Raw genomic sequence first — 16791 nt, forward strand, 5'->3', positions numbered from 1 at the left:
ATTTGCAGACTGATCCTGTCTATGTAGGCTTAACTCATCAAGCATTTCTATCATGAAAAATGTAAATAAGACCTGTTTCGACAGCATGCCACACAACATTTGGTAAAACATATACCCCTAAGGCATTAAATATACCATATAGACATGATCAATCAGGTGGTTATTGGTGTGTTTTGCTTTTATAGGTCGTAGGTAAACAGTAGGCTATTAGATCCAGTCTGTTTCATAACCAGCTAAAACTCCTCATAGACGCTTTAATAGTATTTCAAATCCTTAATCTACTTTGAAGTCTATGCGTTTTCCAAGCAGTGATTTAGCCAGGACACGAAACAAAGAGGCTGTAACAGTGAAAGAATATTCACATTTTCATAGACAAATTAGTGAATGTGTTCCTGTTGGTCTTATTTTGTTTATGTAATGCTTTGCAAATACTTGCAGCTACACAACAGTGTTTATTCGGAGTTTTTTTAATCCAAAAGAAGGCGCAAAACATACGTTTGTCTACATGCCAGGGCGTTTTGATACTTATTACAAAACACAGAGCTGCGCTCAGGATTTGTTATGATTATTACGAGGAACACGTGAAGGCAGCATTAGTAGTGACGCAATGCATGGGCGTGCTGTCATGGCTGTGTGCTGCAAAACCTTCAGATGTAGTAAATACTTATTTGTCCTAAAATAGGCCATGTCAGCGTTGGTGGTGGACAGCGACATGGAATTATATTCTACTACAAAGTGAACATCCTTGACGGAGGCTCGGTAAGTAGCTACAACATGGAAGAAGTTATTTTTAGACCAATAAACGGTGGCCAAACGTGCGTTAGCTAGCTAGCGTGGACGTTAGACAAGCTAGTGGTGCGCACTATCCCCTCTTATTCTATGGTTATATTTGGTTAACAATGTTGACAATTCAACGTCTCTATCATAATGGTAATGTTATAATATGGTAAAGGCAGGCACTGGCCTTTTGTGAATGTCTTCGTCATCACTATGGAGGTGTCACTGTATCAAAGATATAACATGCCAAGAGTGCTTGTCAGAGATTTGCCTTCATCAAAATAGTGTCAATTATGGTGGGTTACTAAAGGTGTCGTTAACTATATAAAACATGACCTGCTAATTTGAAATGCTGACATTTAGGCTCTTTCATGAAATACCGGGTGGTTGTGTGTTTAACTAGTGGGTGTCGTCCATCAATGTTTCACAGCTTACCGCTTTTAACATACATATGTTCCCTTCATAAGAACCGAATTGCATCATTTGAATTATTTTTGAAAGATTTTTTGGCTGTGACGTTGCTCCCCCATCAAAAACAATGTATTGGTGTTTACTTGACCAGCTGGTGTTACGGTTTAAAAAGAGACCATGTTAACTGGCGACGTTCAGCAGTTGCCGTAATGACAACAAACATCGAAGACTGAACGCGTCCTAACTAATTTCCCTCTGTTTAATTTTTCCAGTTATGTTGTAACTGATATTTTTGACATTACAATAAAAAATCTCTACAAAGAGGCATTCGCTGGGGTACGTAACCTCTCTAACATCTCTTGTAACTACGACAACCACAGACGCTTTCAGCGGCAAGGCACCAGTTAACATGGTCGCCTATTAAACCGTAACACAGGTGAGCTAACTCCGGCATCTTAGGGATTGTCATGGCTGTTTTAATATATCTGTCGTCATTGGTGAAGTTGTTACCTTGCGTTGACTTGGTTGATGTGAAGTCGTGGTCGCCTGGCGTGGGCTAAGCAGCCTTTAAACCCATTTCAGGCAGAAATTGTTGTCCTTGTGTCTTCTAATGTATGAGCACTGGCAAATGTTGACAGTATGACACTAAATGCTGTATTAAAAGCTGTACTTGTCACATGAGACTTCCAGTTCACACCTGTCATCTCTGTGGTCTTTTGGTGTTGTCGAAGCAGAGCTCAGTAGCAGCAGCTGTCACACATTGGAGCTGCAACTGCTCATAGCCAGGATTGCTGTCAGCCACACCCACTTAGAGAGCAAAGTTTCTGCCTGTTTCTTTGTCTTGATGTCCCTTCATGTCACCACAAGTCTAGAAAACAATGCTTGAGCTTGAAGTGCTGACTTTGATCAGTAATGATTAGTGGTTCAGAGAAGAAGTGGCGATGTGCTGATTGCTTTATGAGAAAATGGGGAGAATACTGGGTGGAAGATCTCAAGGTAAGACTTCTATACTCATTTAATAACTTCTAACTAACAGCGTGTACATCTGTGTTCATCCCTCTGTTTGCAATTTAGAGGCAGTTGTGGAAAAAAACCTGAGGCCTTTCTTTGTTTGTGTTTGTATTTAGTGTGCAGTCTCTGCGGAGAACTTTTCTTATAAATTCTTGATACGCTTTTGTCTTCAAACGTGTTTTCTATTAGCTGTTTGAGGCAAATAACCTCTATACTAGCTCTTTGTGTGGTGCATTTCCTGTAGCGATCTTGTGTTTATACAATGAACTTGTATCTTACTATAGGTATAAGTTTTAGTTAACCTATGGATTTTAAACTTTCTTTATTCTGTGTTAGGAATGCGATGCAATTTAATAAGGAAATACTGAGGCTGAATTTGAATCGGGACTGCTGTGTTTTCTCCACAGTACCTGGGTGGACTGAGCAGGTATATTCATGACTGCCAAACAGTTTTTGTCCATACATGATCACCATCTGCAGCTTGCTGTGGATGCTGTCACGTTTGCAGTTTCGGAAGAGATTTATTTTTGTGATAGGTGTCATGATCAACAAGCCTCCACACATCTCTTGTTGTTTTAATCATGCGGGTGTGCCTGTCTGTGTGCATGTGTAGGAGAAGGGAAAGGTTTGAAGGGAAGTAAGATGTGCTGTTTTGTAAAACACAAACACTCTAATTTTGCAGAAAGAAGAACCTGAAATTGAAATAACCTCTGACTTAGACGTGATGTCATTGTGCCATCGAGTGTAATTCCTCTTGGGGTGGAGAAGTCTCTGAAAAGTTACGAGGTTGTCAACTCGAAGTATGCAGTCAAATCAGATGGTGTTTTGGAGTCGGTCCAGATTGAGGTCTTAGGAGGCAACCCATGTTACAAAGTTAATTATAGAATATGTAATCAGTAATTTCCTCTCATATCTATAAACCCCTTGCAGGAGGACACGAAGAGGCGAGTGTCAGTGCCATTAAATGAAGGAGAGAAGTTAAACAGGCTGTGTTTGGGGTGATACAGGACAGCGTCATTATCTTGCAATGAAGACATCACAAAAGTCGACATATCTCTGTATATAAGAAGAATAAGATATTTTATAAAAATGTTCAAAGTGTTCTCACTCAGCATGTGCACAGATATTAGGGTGATGGCCTGGGTGTCCCTGCTTTAATATCAGATGCAAATTGCAGTGCCCATCCCTATCTTTGACTTTAAAATTCATAAAACTTAACACCAAATACACAAGAAGCCCAACAATACAGAGACAAAATAACACAATGCATAATTCAAAAAATCATAATACAAATGATAATAAAAGGAAGGGAGAGATCATACATGACCAGACTTTATCCAGTTAGCTCCCCTTAGATAAATCAGTAGTGGTGATAAAGCTGTGTAAGTTTAACCAATCATTTACTAATGTAAGCAAGGCTGAATTTCATCTTTACAGTCTGCAACACTGCAGTTGTGTCACTTGACACAAATTCTTTCTTCTTCTTTTGTTCTTAAATGGTGGCGAGAAAACAGCATTGAGACACATTTTTATAGATTAACCACTATTCAAATATTCAAAAATCATGTCCCCTCCTTGTAAATATGCTCAGAAAAAGCAGTCTGAATAGAGTTACTGATGTTTTTTTTTAACTTCACTTAATCAAGAATTCAAGGCTGTAACAAAAACCTCAGTGTGATACACGAAGAATATGTTTCACTTTTCTGTGTTGCTATACCTGCAGGTCCCCATCTGTACTTCCTCAGGTGAATACTACAGTTTCCTTAATTTCTGCCTTCTTTTAGGTGAATAGGAGTTCTGTATTAGTAAGGTAGATATTAACATATTTTAGCTGAGCTGAGCTGTTGGAAAGCTTTCGAATAGTGCAGACCAGAGGTCATGGAGCCAGACTGGAATCGTGAGTGTTTGTCTTTGATTTTGTAGACCTAAGCCTGTTTGCTGTTCCCTCCATTCTTTTGTAATATTCCAGAGGTTTCACACAGTGCTTGCTTGCTTACCTGCCAGAATGATTGGTTGATCAGACACACCTCACAGCTACATCCCAGAGTCTAAGCTTTGTGTTTTTCCCAGGCTGCATCAAGTCGTGTTTGAACAGTCCTCTCAGGCTAATGATAATGATGTGTGCGTGTACATGCTGCTGTCTGTTAGAAGAGGAGCTGTGTGAATGAATGCCTCCTTTTAATAGGATCTACAACAACCAGTCTATTACATGGACAGCAGCAGCTTTGTTTACAAGACAGGAGAGTGGTCTAATAAACTTCATTGTAAGCCTGTGTCTCAGCCACTTCCTAAGCTCCTGTTCAGTCATCGGCCATTCATGTGCTGGCAATACCAGCTGTATGTTCATGGGTGTGTGCCAACATCAACAGAATGCTGTTTTGGCTGCATTTTGATACCATATTGTTATTTTCACTAACAGCTGATAGCACATTAAGGAGTGTTGTTCAAGGCAAAAGGAAGCATGAAGACACACTGGGGCCTGGCAATATATCAAGTTTATTGGATATATAATTTAGATATTTTCAAACAGGATATAGGGTAACATCATTTACATTGATGTACTTCATGGTAATGTTATTTTGTAAAGACAGAAAAAATTGATGTGGTGTTTCCCACACTGTACTAGGTTGGTAAGGGGACCATCTTGCTCAGCTTTTTGTGTTTCTGCTCTTTTGATTGTTTTAATCATCAGTCACTCTCAGCCTCTGCCCTCTTCCACCTGTCACCTGTTGTCCTCAGTGCAGGTATCAGTTTCACATATCAGAAATTTCTTCTTGAACTCATTTACACACGTGGACTTGAACAGATATTTATGCCTTTTATTAGACCTCTCATAGGGACCTATTAATGTGGCATATAGTTAATTTGTAGTTTCATAATAAGTCATGCGATTTAAATGAGGTTAAATCTGTGACATTTGATGTTATAGTCATGATTCTACATTATTTTTGATTTATTGCAATCTTGATTTTGATGAATGAAGGAGTTACAGCAAAGTTTTATTGCAACAGATGCTTCTATGATGAGCAGCCTCATAACAAGAATAAAGTATGTGTGTGTGTGTGTGTGTGTGTGGGGGGGGGGGGTATAATGAAAGAAACTCTACCATTTGAACCACATTAACTTTAGACAGCAAATATTTTCATTATAAATCATATGTGAGATGGGGGATTTATGATCAGTGTCTCAAAGGAGGCCTGCAGCAGCAGGCAACACTTGTGCTACTTCAGCCAAAAAGAGAGGAGAGTAGTTTAGTCAGAAATATTTTCTCAAAGCTGAGAGAGAAGTTGATGCCGTGCACTTTTAAGCTGTTGCTGCTACCACTAGTGTGCTGAGGATGTGTGGGTGGAATTTCAAAATAAAAGTATAGCTTGAAGGTGACAGTGTAGATTGTTATTCGACTTTCGATGGATCTGATTGGATAATTAATTAACCAACTGATGTATTGATATACATTAATGGATTGTTACACCCTTAGTATTTCCTTCACTCTTTACTAAACTGCCAGCATTAAATGAAATGTCACACATCTCCTTCTTTTTTCTTAAATGTGGATGTTAGCCAGCATTAGTTACCTGACCAACCGACTGATATTGGTTCTTCAGGGCCAATACTGTTACCAATATTATTATTTCATATTAGAGATATGGAACCATAACATAATGTACTTAATGTAGTAAAAATAAAACTGCATGATCAAAAAATAAAGGAGCAAACAATATAGCTCTATTTCTATCAGCATGAGAAATGGAACAGAGCAACACAGTAGAAGCAGGAAGACAGGAAGTGATTCCATACACAGTGAAACTGAAATGCCAGTAGTGATATTGGAAGAAATCCCAAATATCAGCCTCAATAATCAGTCAGGCCAATAATCATCGGACCCCTCTTTAACCCTTGGAGCTCACAGCTACTTTTTTCACAATCATGTCTCGTCTGGATTTTTTCTCTTAAAAGGCTTATAAAATATCAACGCTGTGGTGCACAGTCAAGCTCTACACATCTTTTTTTCAGGCTTTAAGAATGTATCTACAGTAATGCCACTTAAAGTTTTAAAAAGTTATAGGACTCTAAAGACAAAAGGAAGAAAACAAATCAAAATTTGAAACTCAGTCACTATTGTTAACTGTGTGTTATCAATAAGAATCTAAGTCTTTTCTTTGCACAGACTTGTTCTCCCATCTTTTGGGGACCAAATAGTGAAAAAATAAAAATCCTGTGACTAATGTTTTTTAAATATCTATATACTACAAAGTCCATGCACTTTTTTGCTGTTAGATTCATTTGTGCCATTCCTCTAAGCAGTAGAGACACAACTCGTTGACTGCCCCTCCCACAATGCATTGCATGTATATAATCGAAAATTGATAAATAGACGCTTATTATTATTATATAGTATTATTAATGCTGTGGATTTAATCTTCACAGACCCCAAAAAGTCATCGAAGGTCTGGGCTTGCTACAGCGGCGTTCTTTATAGATGGTAGCAAACAAACCGCGAAACAGTCAACTTTTAGAGGAAAAAAAGAGTGCCTATGATTTATGGTTCAAAAGTTACCAAGCAATTTCCAAAGGAGTGTGCCTGTGGCACTGATCCATGCCACATGAGCTCTAAGGGTTAATACAGTGTGTAGAGTCTGCCTGCAATTTTGACTATTAAAAAGCAATAAATGACCTAATATAGGGTTTCTAAGACTTGCATTTTTGTTGCCAGGGTTTCAGTTTGGGTTTTAATATCTCATTTTTAAATGAATCATGTCAAAGGTTATGTTTCTAGTGTTGGGACAACTGTTTAGTCAATATTAAGATACATATCAGGTATCTCCTTTTAGGCAAAAGCTATTAGGTCATGATCTCTAGTCCATACAACCCTAAAATTAAGGTTTATTGTCCAAGGCATCCCATACATACACTAAACACATGGTGTCTCCTTCTCTTCCCTCTTTTCTCTGTGACCCTGGAGGAGACGGTTGCCATCTCACCACCATCCGTTGCTCAAACCAGTTTGCTACTAAAAATGAGGATCATGGCAGGTGCCCATTCATCAAAATCTCCTTCAACCCCACCCCTTTTTTCTCCCTTAGCCCCCCCCCTCCCAACATCCCAAAAAAATAACAACACCAAGACCCTCCCCCTGGAACGTATCGCCCCTCCCCCCTCCCCTCTGTCCTGTGCCTGTCTGCTCATTGGCAGCAGAGCGAACAGTGTCCCTGCAGGCTATGAAAGAGAGGGCTGTACATCCTTATGTGGAGCGTGATGCGCATGTGTTCGTACATATTGATCAGTAAACAGCGTGTGTCAGCCTCACACGCATGCTGCTGACACTCACGTCACCTGGTGATGGATTATAGCATCAGAAGGGTCCTATGCAGAGCAGAGACCTATTTGGCTGTTTTTATGTGAGAGCGGGGGAACATCAACCTGAATGCAGCGCTCGTCGCAAAAAAGCCGCTCTCCTTGGCTCTCCTCCACCCTCTCTTCTCCTCTGCTCTTCCACGGAGGTAATCCTTGCTGACACAAGGCACAAAGGACTAAATGCAGGCTACATCCTCCAGCAGCCGAGCTCTCTCTTCCTCCACCTCTATGGCCAGGCTGTTCGCCCGCACAGCAGGATGCTGTTTCTCTAAGACTGCTTAATACTGTAGATCTCATCTCTGGAATACCGGCCTGGCTGCCGTCCTCCTCCGCCCCCTGTATCCCCTCCTCCTCCTCCTCATCCTCCTCCTCGGCCGGTTCATTCAGGGAGCACATCAGCACAGGACTTCAGCCCTGAGGAGGCGTTTTTTTTTTTTTAATCTTACTGGATTCTGGTAGGGCCACTGGTAGATTACATTTTTTCAGCATCTGATGTGTTTACGTAGCAGAACGTAGGAGCTTCCTCCTCTTCTTCCCTATTTTTGTCCGCCTCTGTTTTCACCCTGCTGCACATCACTAAACAAACAGGTAAACCAGCTAAACTAGACATGCTTTATTCATCAAGTGTTGCCATTTTCAGTCTGTTTGGGTAATGCTAGCATGTCTTTCTTGCAAGACTGTGAAGTCAGTATGCTGATGCCTCATGTTCTATGATAAAGCAGTGTGGTCTTTCCTGTTAAAATCTGCCAGCATTAATAAGACTGGCATTTCTGATTACCAGTCAGCCAAACCTCTTCTTTAGGTACAGCACTGCTGCTTCCATTTTAAAATACACCGTTGTCTCACCAGTAAAGTGATTGTAAGGACAACATGCATGCAGCCAGTAAGCGTTCATGGCCATGCTGCTACAGTTATGCCACATGTCATTGCAGACTGTAGTAAAGCTAGGAGGGCAGGCAGACATCTGGCTGGCTTGGCTGCTGTTGCTGTTTGTGTAACAGACTGCTGGTGATCAAAAAGTGAAAAAAATCTTGGCCCTGAGCTGCATACACAGCAATAATCTACAAATTTGTTAGTGTTAGAGTTGGGCAAAGTAGGGCTGTTAATCTACAAGAATGTGGCCATGCAATACTGAACACAACAGGTTACAGCTTGGCGGATTGCATTATTGTAAGCAGGGCAGTTTTGGTTGTCCTTTGACTCTGCATGACACAGGAGTCTGAGGTAATTGTGTTTAGTTTTGTGATATGAGCTGCTTTGGTATCATGATTCACGTTGTTACATTGGACTGAGAGTCCAGCTCAAGATGAGATACAGAACTGCTGCAGGTATAATACACAAATTCAATAACATCTGACTATAGAGCTGAGAATAAACTATCTCTACAATAATATGTTTTTATCCTTACTTGTGCCAAAAGAATGATAGAACCAATAGTGCCAAATATTGTTTTGGAAAACAGACCTTAAATTTATTTCCTTGGCAATTTTAAACACCATGTCACAACTCCTTCACTCCTCACAATGCCACTTTCCACATGACTGAGGGTAAAACATGATTTATACTTCGTAGCTGAATTTATGTCTACTACACCATAGTGAGCTACGCTGTCATGAGGGTTGATGTGTCCATGTAGCTTTGCAATACTCTGCTAAAACACTAGCAGACAGTGCAATTTCTATGCCAGTTTCTGCTCCAAATACATTCTCGGTTTGTTCACATACAGGAAACAGTGACTAAAACCGACAGTATTGTTCAGGAGTTTAACATGATAAATACGTAGCACCAGTTGATTAAACTGCAGCTATAATGAAAAAGAAAAGAGAGGAGACATTGAAGGAGATGAGACGTTTTCCTGCTGAATCAGCTCTAGAAGAAGACAGTGGAGTTTTTGGCACTTGTTTGGCCACAGCAAAGCAAATTGCCTAATCAGTTTGTCATCTGAGTCTCACAAGATGTTATTCAGACACAGGTGATGCTACCCAGTGGACCAAAAACAGGGCTCATGGTCTACTGTAGATTTTCGAAAAAGTGTATGTCAGGCTACATATGTGTGGGTACAGGGCTACACAAACCTGTGGCTTTCGCCACAGAGTAGGTTAAATGAAGAATAAAAAACCTATCTCAACATTAATGGAAGCTAGCTGACCATTGGTGAAGGCGACCACTGTTTAAAAGAAGAAGTCGACAGTTGGAAGATGTTGGACAGGGCTGAAAGAAGTTAAAGGATGATGCATAATAAAAATTACAGTAAATTGATCTGTTGATCCTGCAGTTAGAGAGGAGTTTACAATGGAAATGGCTGTTACTGTGACTGTGAGCAGTGCTTTTGCTTCCCAATCTTGTACAAACCCTTGGGGGGCATTTTGTGATTTTTAGTAATCAAAATTTAGATTAAATTAAAATATTTCCTATTGCACTTTTCAAATCCCAGTGGGTGCATTTTTTTAACCTGAATTGTGTGTCAAAATACCGGTCTAATCATTTGTTTTTACAGCTAAAAAGTATGGAAAATTTTTTATTTTTTTAAATAGTTTGCAAAAAATTCAACCTTCCTTAATTTTTTAAAAACATTTTTCTTAATCAAAATAAGAATAACATCAAACTGATCATTCTGGTGCACACATAGAGTAGAGGTTATGTTACCCTCCTCTCTAAATAAAGGCATATTAGCCCCAAAAATCCTATCTGTAAAAAAGAAAATTCCGTTTAATATGACAATTCATGTTAAATTTGTAATATCAAAATAATAATCAAAGTAACTATTAATAAATATTGTTTTCAAAATTGTTCAGCACAGTTTTTTTGGCAAATGTGTTGCCGTGATAAAAAAGAATACATTTTTGGGCTTTTGCTACCTTTAGTTTAGAGCTGAGGACAGTGGATAGAGTTGGAAACAGGAATGACAGATTGGGAAAGGAGCCACAGGCTGGGCTAGAACCCAGGCCGCCTGCATATATGGGGCAAATTGACTGCTAGGCAAATGTGCCCCAAGCTACAGAGATTTATTGTGACATAATAGCCATAAATCCCAACATTTCTGCACTGTGATTTTATATATGTGATTTTATTGGACATGTATTGTATAGTATCAGATTGTTTATTGAATCATCTTGAGAGTTACTCTGTGATTCCCATGCTTATATGATCTTCAAGTAAGAAAATACTACAAATTGGAAATGTTTTCAGATTGATTTAGGTGATTTTTGTCGGTGATTTGTCAGATTGGTGGAAAAGGTGCAGTGATTGGACAAAATTGCAGGGCTGCATAATTTGTGATTTTTGTGTTTATAGTTGTGATTATGATATTGCAACTTCCTTATTGTGTCAGTATTTTGTTGTGTTTCTTTTGCATGCTGTGTTGGAATTCAGGGTTGAGATATTTTAATCCTGGGCTTTCCCTTTTGGAGCATTTTTAAGGCCCAGGTTAACATGTCCAAGTTAGTTTAAAGTAGACAGTGGTTTGGCGCTGTGAGAGTCTGTATCAAAAGATTTTAATCAGATAGAGTAACGTGGGATTAATTTAAGGTCAAGGATTGTGTTGCAGAGGATATGCTACTGATTTACATCCTGTAGCACTGAATGAAATGATGCTATCACAGCTTAGCCTTGACAAGATTTAAGAGCCTGAGAAATGATTAAGGTTTCCCTTCACTGATTATGTAACACCACAATGCCTCATCGTTTTACATAGTTATGTGTTTGTGTCCTATTACAGAGTTAGCACTGTTCTTTTGTACGCTATTTCTTACACAGTCAGAATGTTATTTCCAGATAAGGCATCACGCTTGTCAAGTCCTTGAGTAACATCTGTCATATACTCAAAAAAATCAACCATGCAAAGGAGAAAAGAACCACATGTTCCAAAACAAAGAGCAAAGTTCACAGCAAACCAAATACTGAGAATGAGCCAGAAAGGGTTCACTCCCCCCATTAGCATGTGGACTGCCTCATAGCGCTCAGCATTTCAGATGGTCCTGCTGGCTGATCTGGGATAATATCAGTGCGAGAGGGCACGCTGGAATCATACAGACGCCAACATGTTTAAAAGTGGGCTGAAGATCATGGGGAGTGAGTATGATAATCCAGGTTGTTTTATCATGATATTCTTAGCTCTGTGGCTTCATACAGCCACTACAGTGTCCTCATGGAGGAGACTTTGCTGTGGCCGGGTTTTCACAAAGGGCTGCAGGGTTGAAGTTTGCTGATGGGAACTATTCTGACGGTATCAAGTTGCTTTTTAAATCTGTTGTTGCAGCCATTACACTTTGTAGGGTTGCCTTTGGACAAAGCTGACAAGACAAGAAATATCAGAGGATGTCAGTGCAGTACTTTTTGAACTTGTTTCAATATTGTTAAATAATAAGTGATCGTGTGAACTCTTTTTCCAGGCTGTCTTTTTCTGAGACTCCCAGAAAAGAAAGGTAGGCTGATATGGAAAATGCGGTTTTATTGTAAGCCATCACCCACAGGAAATCTGTTCTAAAGTGTTATTTACTCATAGATCGTATTGATTTTCCTGAAAGTCCTCGCTCTGGCCACCAGATGTTCCTGACGGGAGCCGGTTCCAGCAGGTTTATACTCAATTGTCACATTAAAGCTGATGAGGCTTAAGAAAAGAGCATGTGTGTATATTGCACTCTAATGCCAAGTATGAAGGTCTGTAAGTGGTGATATGAAATAAAACCCAGCACAGGCAAACAAACCCTGCTTTCTAGACAGTAGAGTAATCAGAATTCTCAATGGTTTTTGATACCGCATGTTTTTTAGATGATAAATTCTTTGTGTTTTTAATGAATGGCAGTATCAAAAGTACTAAAGTGCTTAAAAAGTAACATCCATTCCATGAGGAAGGTACAGTATTCAGAACTTTGCGTCAAACGATTTAAAAATGGTTAAACCTATGTTTTATATTTTAGTAGAGTTCCTAAATCACCTCAAACATTTCCGACAGTGCTGCTTGACATGACTGTTCTCTGCCATTGGCTGCTAAGGTTGGGTTTCATTTGGGTAATTTTAAAAGGTGTTGATACCTAAACAGTGCCTAAGACAATATCTGAAGACAGTGATTTAAAAGTTAGCAGAATAAAAGTTGTCTTGGTATTGTAAGTGATTCAGAAGGAAATATCTGTGACCTTTTCGAATAACATATTTCATGCCTTTCCTTCGAAGTGGCGAGGATCCTGTTGAGGTGGTGAGGTACCGAAATGAAGCACCAAAATCTGTCTTGTCATTCAGTACAGTAGGTTATATAATCACACGTTATTACAACAATCATACAACAACTTATGTTAGTATGTTTTAAAGAGGCTAGTTTGTATGGATATGGTGTGCCTTGAGGTTTTGGCTTGATTGCAGGAGTGCCTTGGGAGAAAAAAAAAAAAAAAAAAAAGGTTTTTGCCTTTATTATACGATAGCTGAAGAGAGACAGAAAACATAGGGAGAGAGAGTGGGGGGAATATTGGCCTATGTCAGCTGTAAATATCTGCCCATATCAGCTGTAAATATTGGCCTTTATCAGCTGTAAATATTGGCCCATGTCAGCTGTAAATATCTGCCTTTTTCAGCTGTAAATATTGGCCTATATCAGTCGTAAATATCTGCCTATGTCAGCCTATATCAGCCGTAGATTTTCGCCAACATCAGCTATAAATATCTACCTTTATTGGCTGTATATATTGGCCCATGTCAGCTGTAAATATCTGCCTTTATCTGCTATATATTGGCTTTGATTACCTCTCAATATCAGCCTCGATAAGCTGTAAATATTGGCCTATACATACAAAAAATTTGTTTTATGCAGGACCGAGAGACCTACAGCGGCTGAAGTCTTTTTTTGTTCATCCTCATTCCTTACACTTAAAAGTGTGTTTAAAAAGCTGAAGGTTTTGGCCTGATCTTAATATATATATTTATATATAAATATATATGTAGTTGGCATTGATATTGGTGTCAGCTAAAATGAACTTGTAAATATTTGCATACCAGATAGTGATAAAATCTAGTATCATGTATCTCTTACAGTTAATACAGGAGGTTGCCATGTTGTGCTGCTGTGACTCAGACACTGCATGGCATTCCTGCAGATGTAACTTAAACATTCAGTGGACCGTCTCTGTATGTGGCCACAGCATTAACTGGAACGAGGTGCTGCTGATAGCAGGAAGAAACTCACCGAAGATCCCTCAGATAACCGAGCGTCTGCCTGGAGCATCATGCTGGTTTATCTGTGACAGCAGCAGCATCACCTGTAGCCTTTTTACATAAGAGATACACACAGACTGTGCATGCACAGTTCCCATATTTCCCAATATCTAGTTCAGCCCTACTAGGCATCATCTTTTGTTTTTGTTTTGATTGATAGCTCCCTGCCAGTGGACGTGATATACTGCATTTAAGGGGAGTTAGTCCGTTAGATCTCAAGCCAGCTCCAACTCACTAGTGGCACAGAACGCTGGCAATATTTTTGAGCATTTAAAAGAGTTTCAAAAAGTTTGATTACACTTTTTGATTATCAAGGAAACACAAAGTTACCCAAAATTGGATGCCTAGAGCTTTTTATTTGTGTGACTGAACTATCAAACATGCATTGATATAGTCTGATTTTTGCTAGTATCTTATTGAAGTTTGAATACTGCCAACCCCACAATAAAGTAGGGATATAGAGCATGTGTCAGAGGACATACAGCCTCAGCAGGCCTTCACACAGTATCTGATGGCACAGGGTCTGCCAGTAATCCTCCTGAGTCACTTTCCATTTTGAAGCAGCTCAGAGTTTGTATATAGGTCAGGCTGTATGTTGTTGGGTAAAGTTTGCTATATTTGATAAGAGAGACCTCCCATGTGTTTAGACATCTCTGAGACGTTTAGCTCAAATATATCAAACTGAAAAGACTAACAACAGCTCTGTGTTTGTGTTGGATGGGTTTCAGTCCTCCTCCCAAAGAACAATCACGTCGCTTCCTCTTCCCTTTGTTCAGATTTAATCATGTTGTTGGTCCCTTTGCTACATTTTACATTGTTTGGCCCTCTGGAACCTTTCAGAGGAAGTGGTTTTTGATCCACTCCTTGTTCATATCTAAGTAGGTGAAAATAGTTTGTCTTAACACCAGCAGTGATGAATTCTCTTTCTTTACAGAAAGCACAAGGATTTATTTTGATTGTTTTCAATCATAATTTAACATTCCAATTCTGATTTAATGATTTCCACTAGGGTTGTGCTGCTGCCAGAGTTTCAGACCTTAGAGATGAGGGTTAAAAACAAACAACAAGACCACAAAAATAAAAGTCCTATCAGGTCATTTCTTGACGAAACTATAAAAAAATTACAGGAAAACTCCAACATATTGTCTAAATTGACCAAAAAGGTTGGCAACATTTCTTTGCCAAAATATGCCAATGGCATTGTGCACTCTAGACATTGTGCTGACATTTAAATTATCATGAATATATTTCTGTAGTACACCCCTATCTCATGAAATAGATGAAGTGTTTGAAGTTTAAGTACTGTCTCACACTATTATTCACTAAAATAACAGACATTGTACCATTTTTAAAACACAAGCTATTGAAAAAGTAGTCAAACTTCTGACCAAGGTTATAACAGTTTTGGATTTTTCATTAGTTTCTATTTTTATTTTGTTTTCACTTTCTGTGTGCAATTTCAGTTTTTATTAGTTCTGACTGCTGGTTTGTTCGTTTTTTTTTTAGGTTTTTTTATGAAAAGATGTCAGGACCGAGCATCATACATTTTTAAAAACATATTCAAACAGGCTACCTTTCCTTTATCATTTTATTTACTTAATGGTGATGTTTGAATACAACTCCAGACATAAAACTACCACTGTCTGAAGTCTTAACCAATCAGATCAGGCAATTTTACACTCCATAGACTTGGGTGTCAGTGCCAGTCAGTATGGCTGTGTCAAAGACTAAAACTAAGGATATTCTGTCTCCATTTCTATTTTATTTTAGTTAATTTTGTAAATGCACTATACAGTTTTAGTTGGTGTTTGTTTTTGGTCAAGCTTAGTTTTTATTTAGTTTCAGTTAACTAAAACAATTTTTGAATTTAAGTTTTAGTTATTTAGTTAATTTTAGTTAACTCTAATAACCTTGCTTCTAACAACCTCATTTTGCCACCAAATGTTTTAAAAAATTTGATTACAAAAATGTATTGCTTTTGAACCATTTGTCAGAGTTTCTCTAAGCCCTTTAGAGTGAAGTGTGTTAAACAAAAGGCATTTTGCAAGCACGAAAAACTTTGCAGTAAAACCAAATCTTAAATGAAACACAAACAAGAAAGGCTTGTTAAGCTGGTAATACACTAGACATGACAGTAAAGTCATGGCATATGCTGCCATCAGTATTAACTATCTCCTTCATATGCACCCATACAGGTTCAGACGCCACAGACATAGCAGTGTGTGCAATTTAGGGTAAAGAGTCTTGCTTTAGGACACATCAATGTATGACTGTTGGAGCTGGGGAGCAAACCCATGACCTTCCAGGTGCAAAACAGCTGATTCTTTTAACACCCCAGTCTGCACACTCACAGATGCACAAAAACAGCAAATTTAAATAAAAGTTCAGTACATGGAAAAAAGTTATATTCAAAGGAAAATGCAGGTGTTGAACTTTGGCTCTGTTTAGAACGGTTCAATATGATATTTAGATTCTGTCATTCCTACTGTCTACTAGATGATGTAAGGTCAGATCTTGGGCCCTATGGATGTGTTGTCAATACAATTTGACCTTTATGAGATAAAACCACCGCTGTAATGTCAAAGTAAAAACAGATTTCTACAAAGAAATGTTGCTTGTGTAAATTTGTAATTTGTAACGTAAATTTAGTGATTGCATAAATATACACAGGCTGCATGGCAGCTCAGCAGTTAGTGCTGCTGCCTCACAGCAAGAAGGTTCCTAGTTCGCTTCCTGGTCAGGGCCTTTCTATGCAGAGTTTGCATGTTCTCCTCATGCATATGTGGGTTCTCCCTGGCTTCCTCCCCCACCAAAGACATGCTTGTTGGCTTTAGGTGTGAGTGCAAGCGTGCGTGGTTGTCTGACTCTATATGTCAGCCTTTTAGTTGACTGGCGACCAGTCCAGGTTGTACCCCGCCTCTCGCCCAGTGACAGCTGGGATAGGCTCCAGCCCCGTGCAGTGTAGAAAATGGATGGATAAATATTCACCCCCTTTAAAATGACTGACCTTATTCAACAAAGGTCCAGCTTATT

At 39.0% G+C, this 16791-nt stretch overlaps 1 protein-coding gene across 3 annotated transcripts in view; it reads left to right on the top strand.

Annotated features, from left to right (window-relative positions):
- Positions 1–615: 615 nt before the first annotated feature.
- Positions 616–16791, top strand: part of mib2 (MIB E3 ubiquitin protein ligase 2) — a 91277-nt gene continuing 75101 nt past the window's right edge. Inside the window, exon 1 of one of the 3 annotated variants that reach the window (XM_041799452.1) lies at positions 616–759. Coding sequence is in view for 1 of the 3 variants with exons in the window: in XM_041799450.1 (XP_041655384.1) it covers positions 11595–11625 (31 nt within the window). In the remaining 2 variants the exon portion in view is untranslated. Of the gene's footprint in view, positions 760–7426; positions 8143–11498; positions 11626–16791 lie in introns of those variants that run through there. The other 2 variants (XM_041799453.1, XM_041799450.1) reach the window with 2 other exon arrangements.

Source organism: Cheilinus undulatus, linkage group 11 (genome assembly GCF_018320785.1).
Source record: "Cheilinus undulatus linkage group 11, ASM1832078v1, whole genome shotgun sequence".
Lineage (NCBI taxonomy): Eukaryota > Metazoa > Chordata > Actinopteri > Labriformes > Labridae > Cheilinus > Cheilinus undulatus.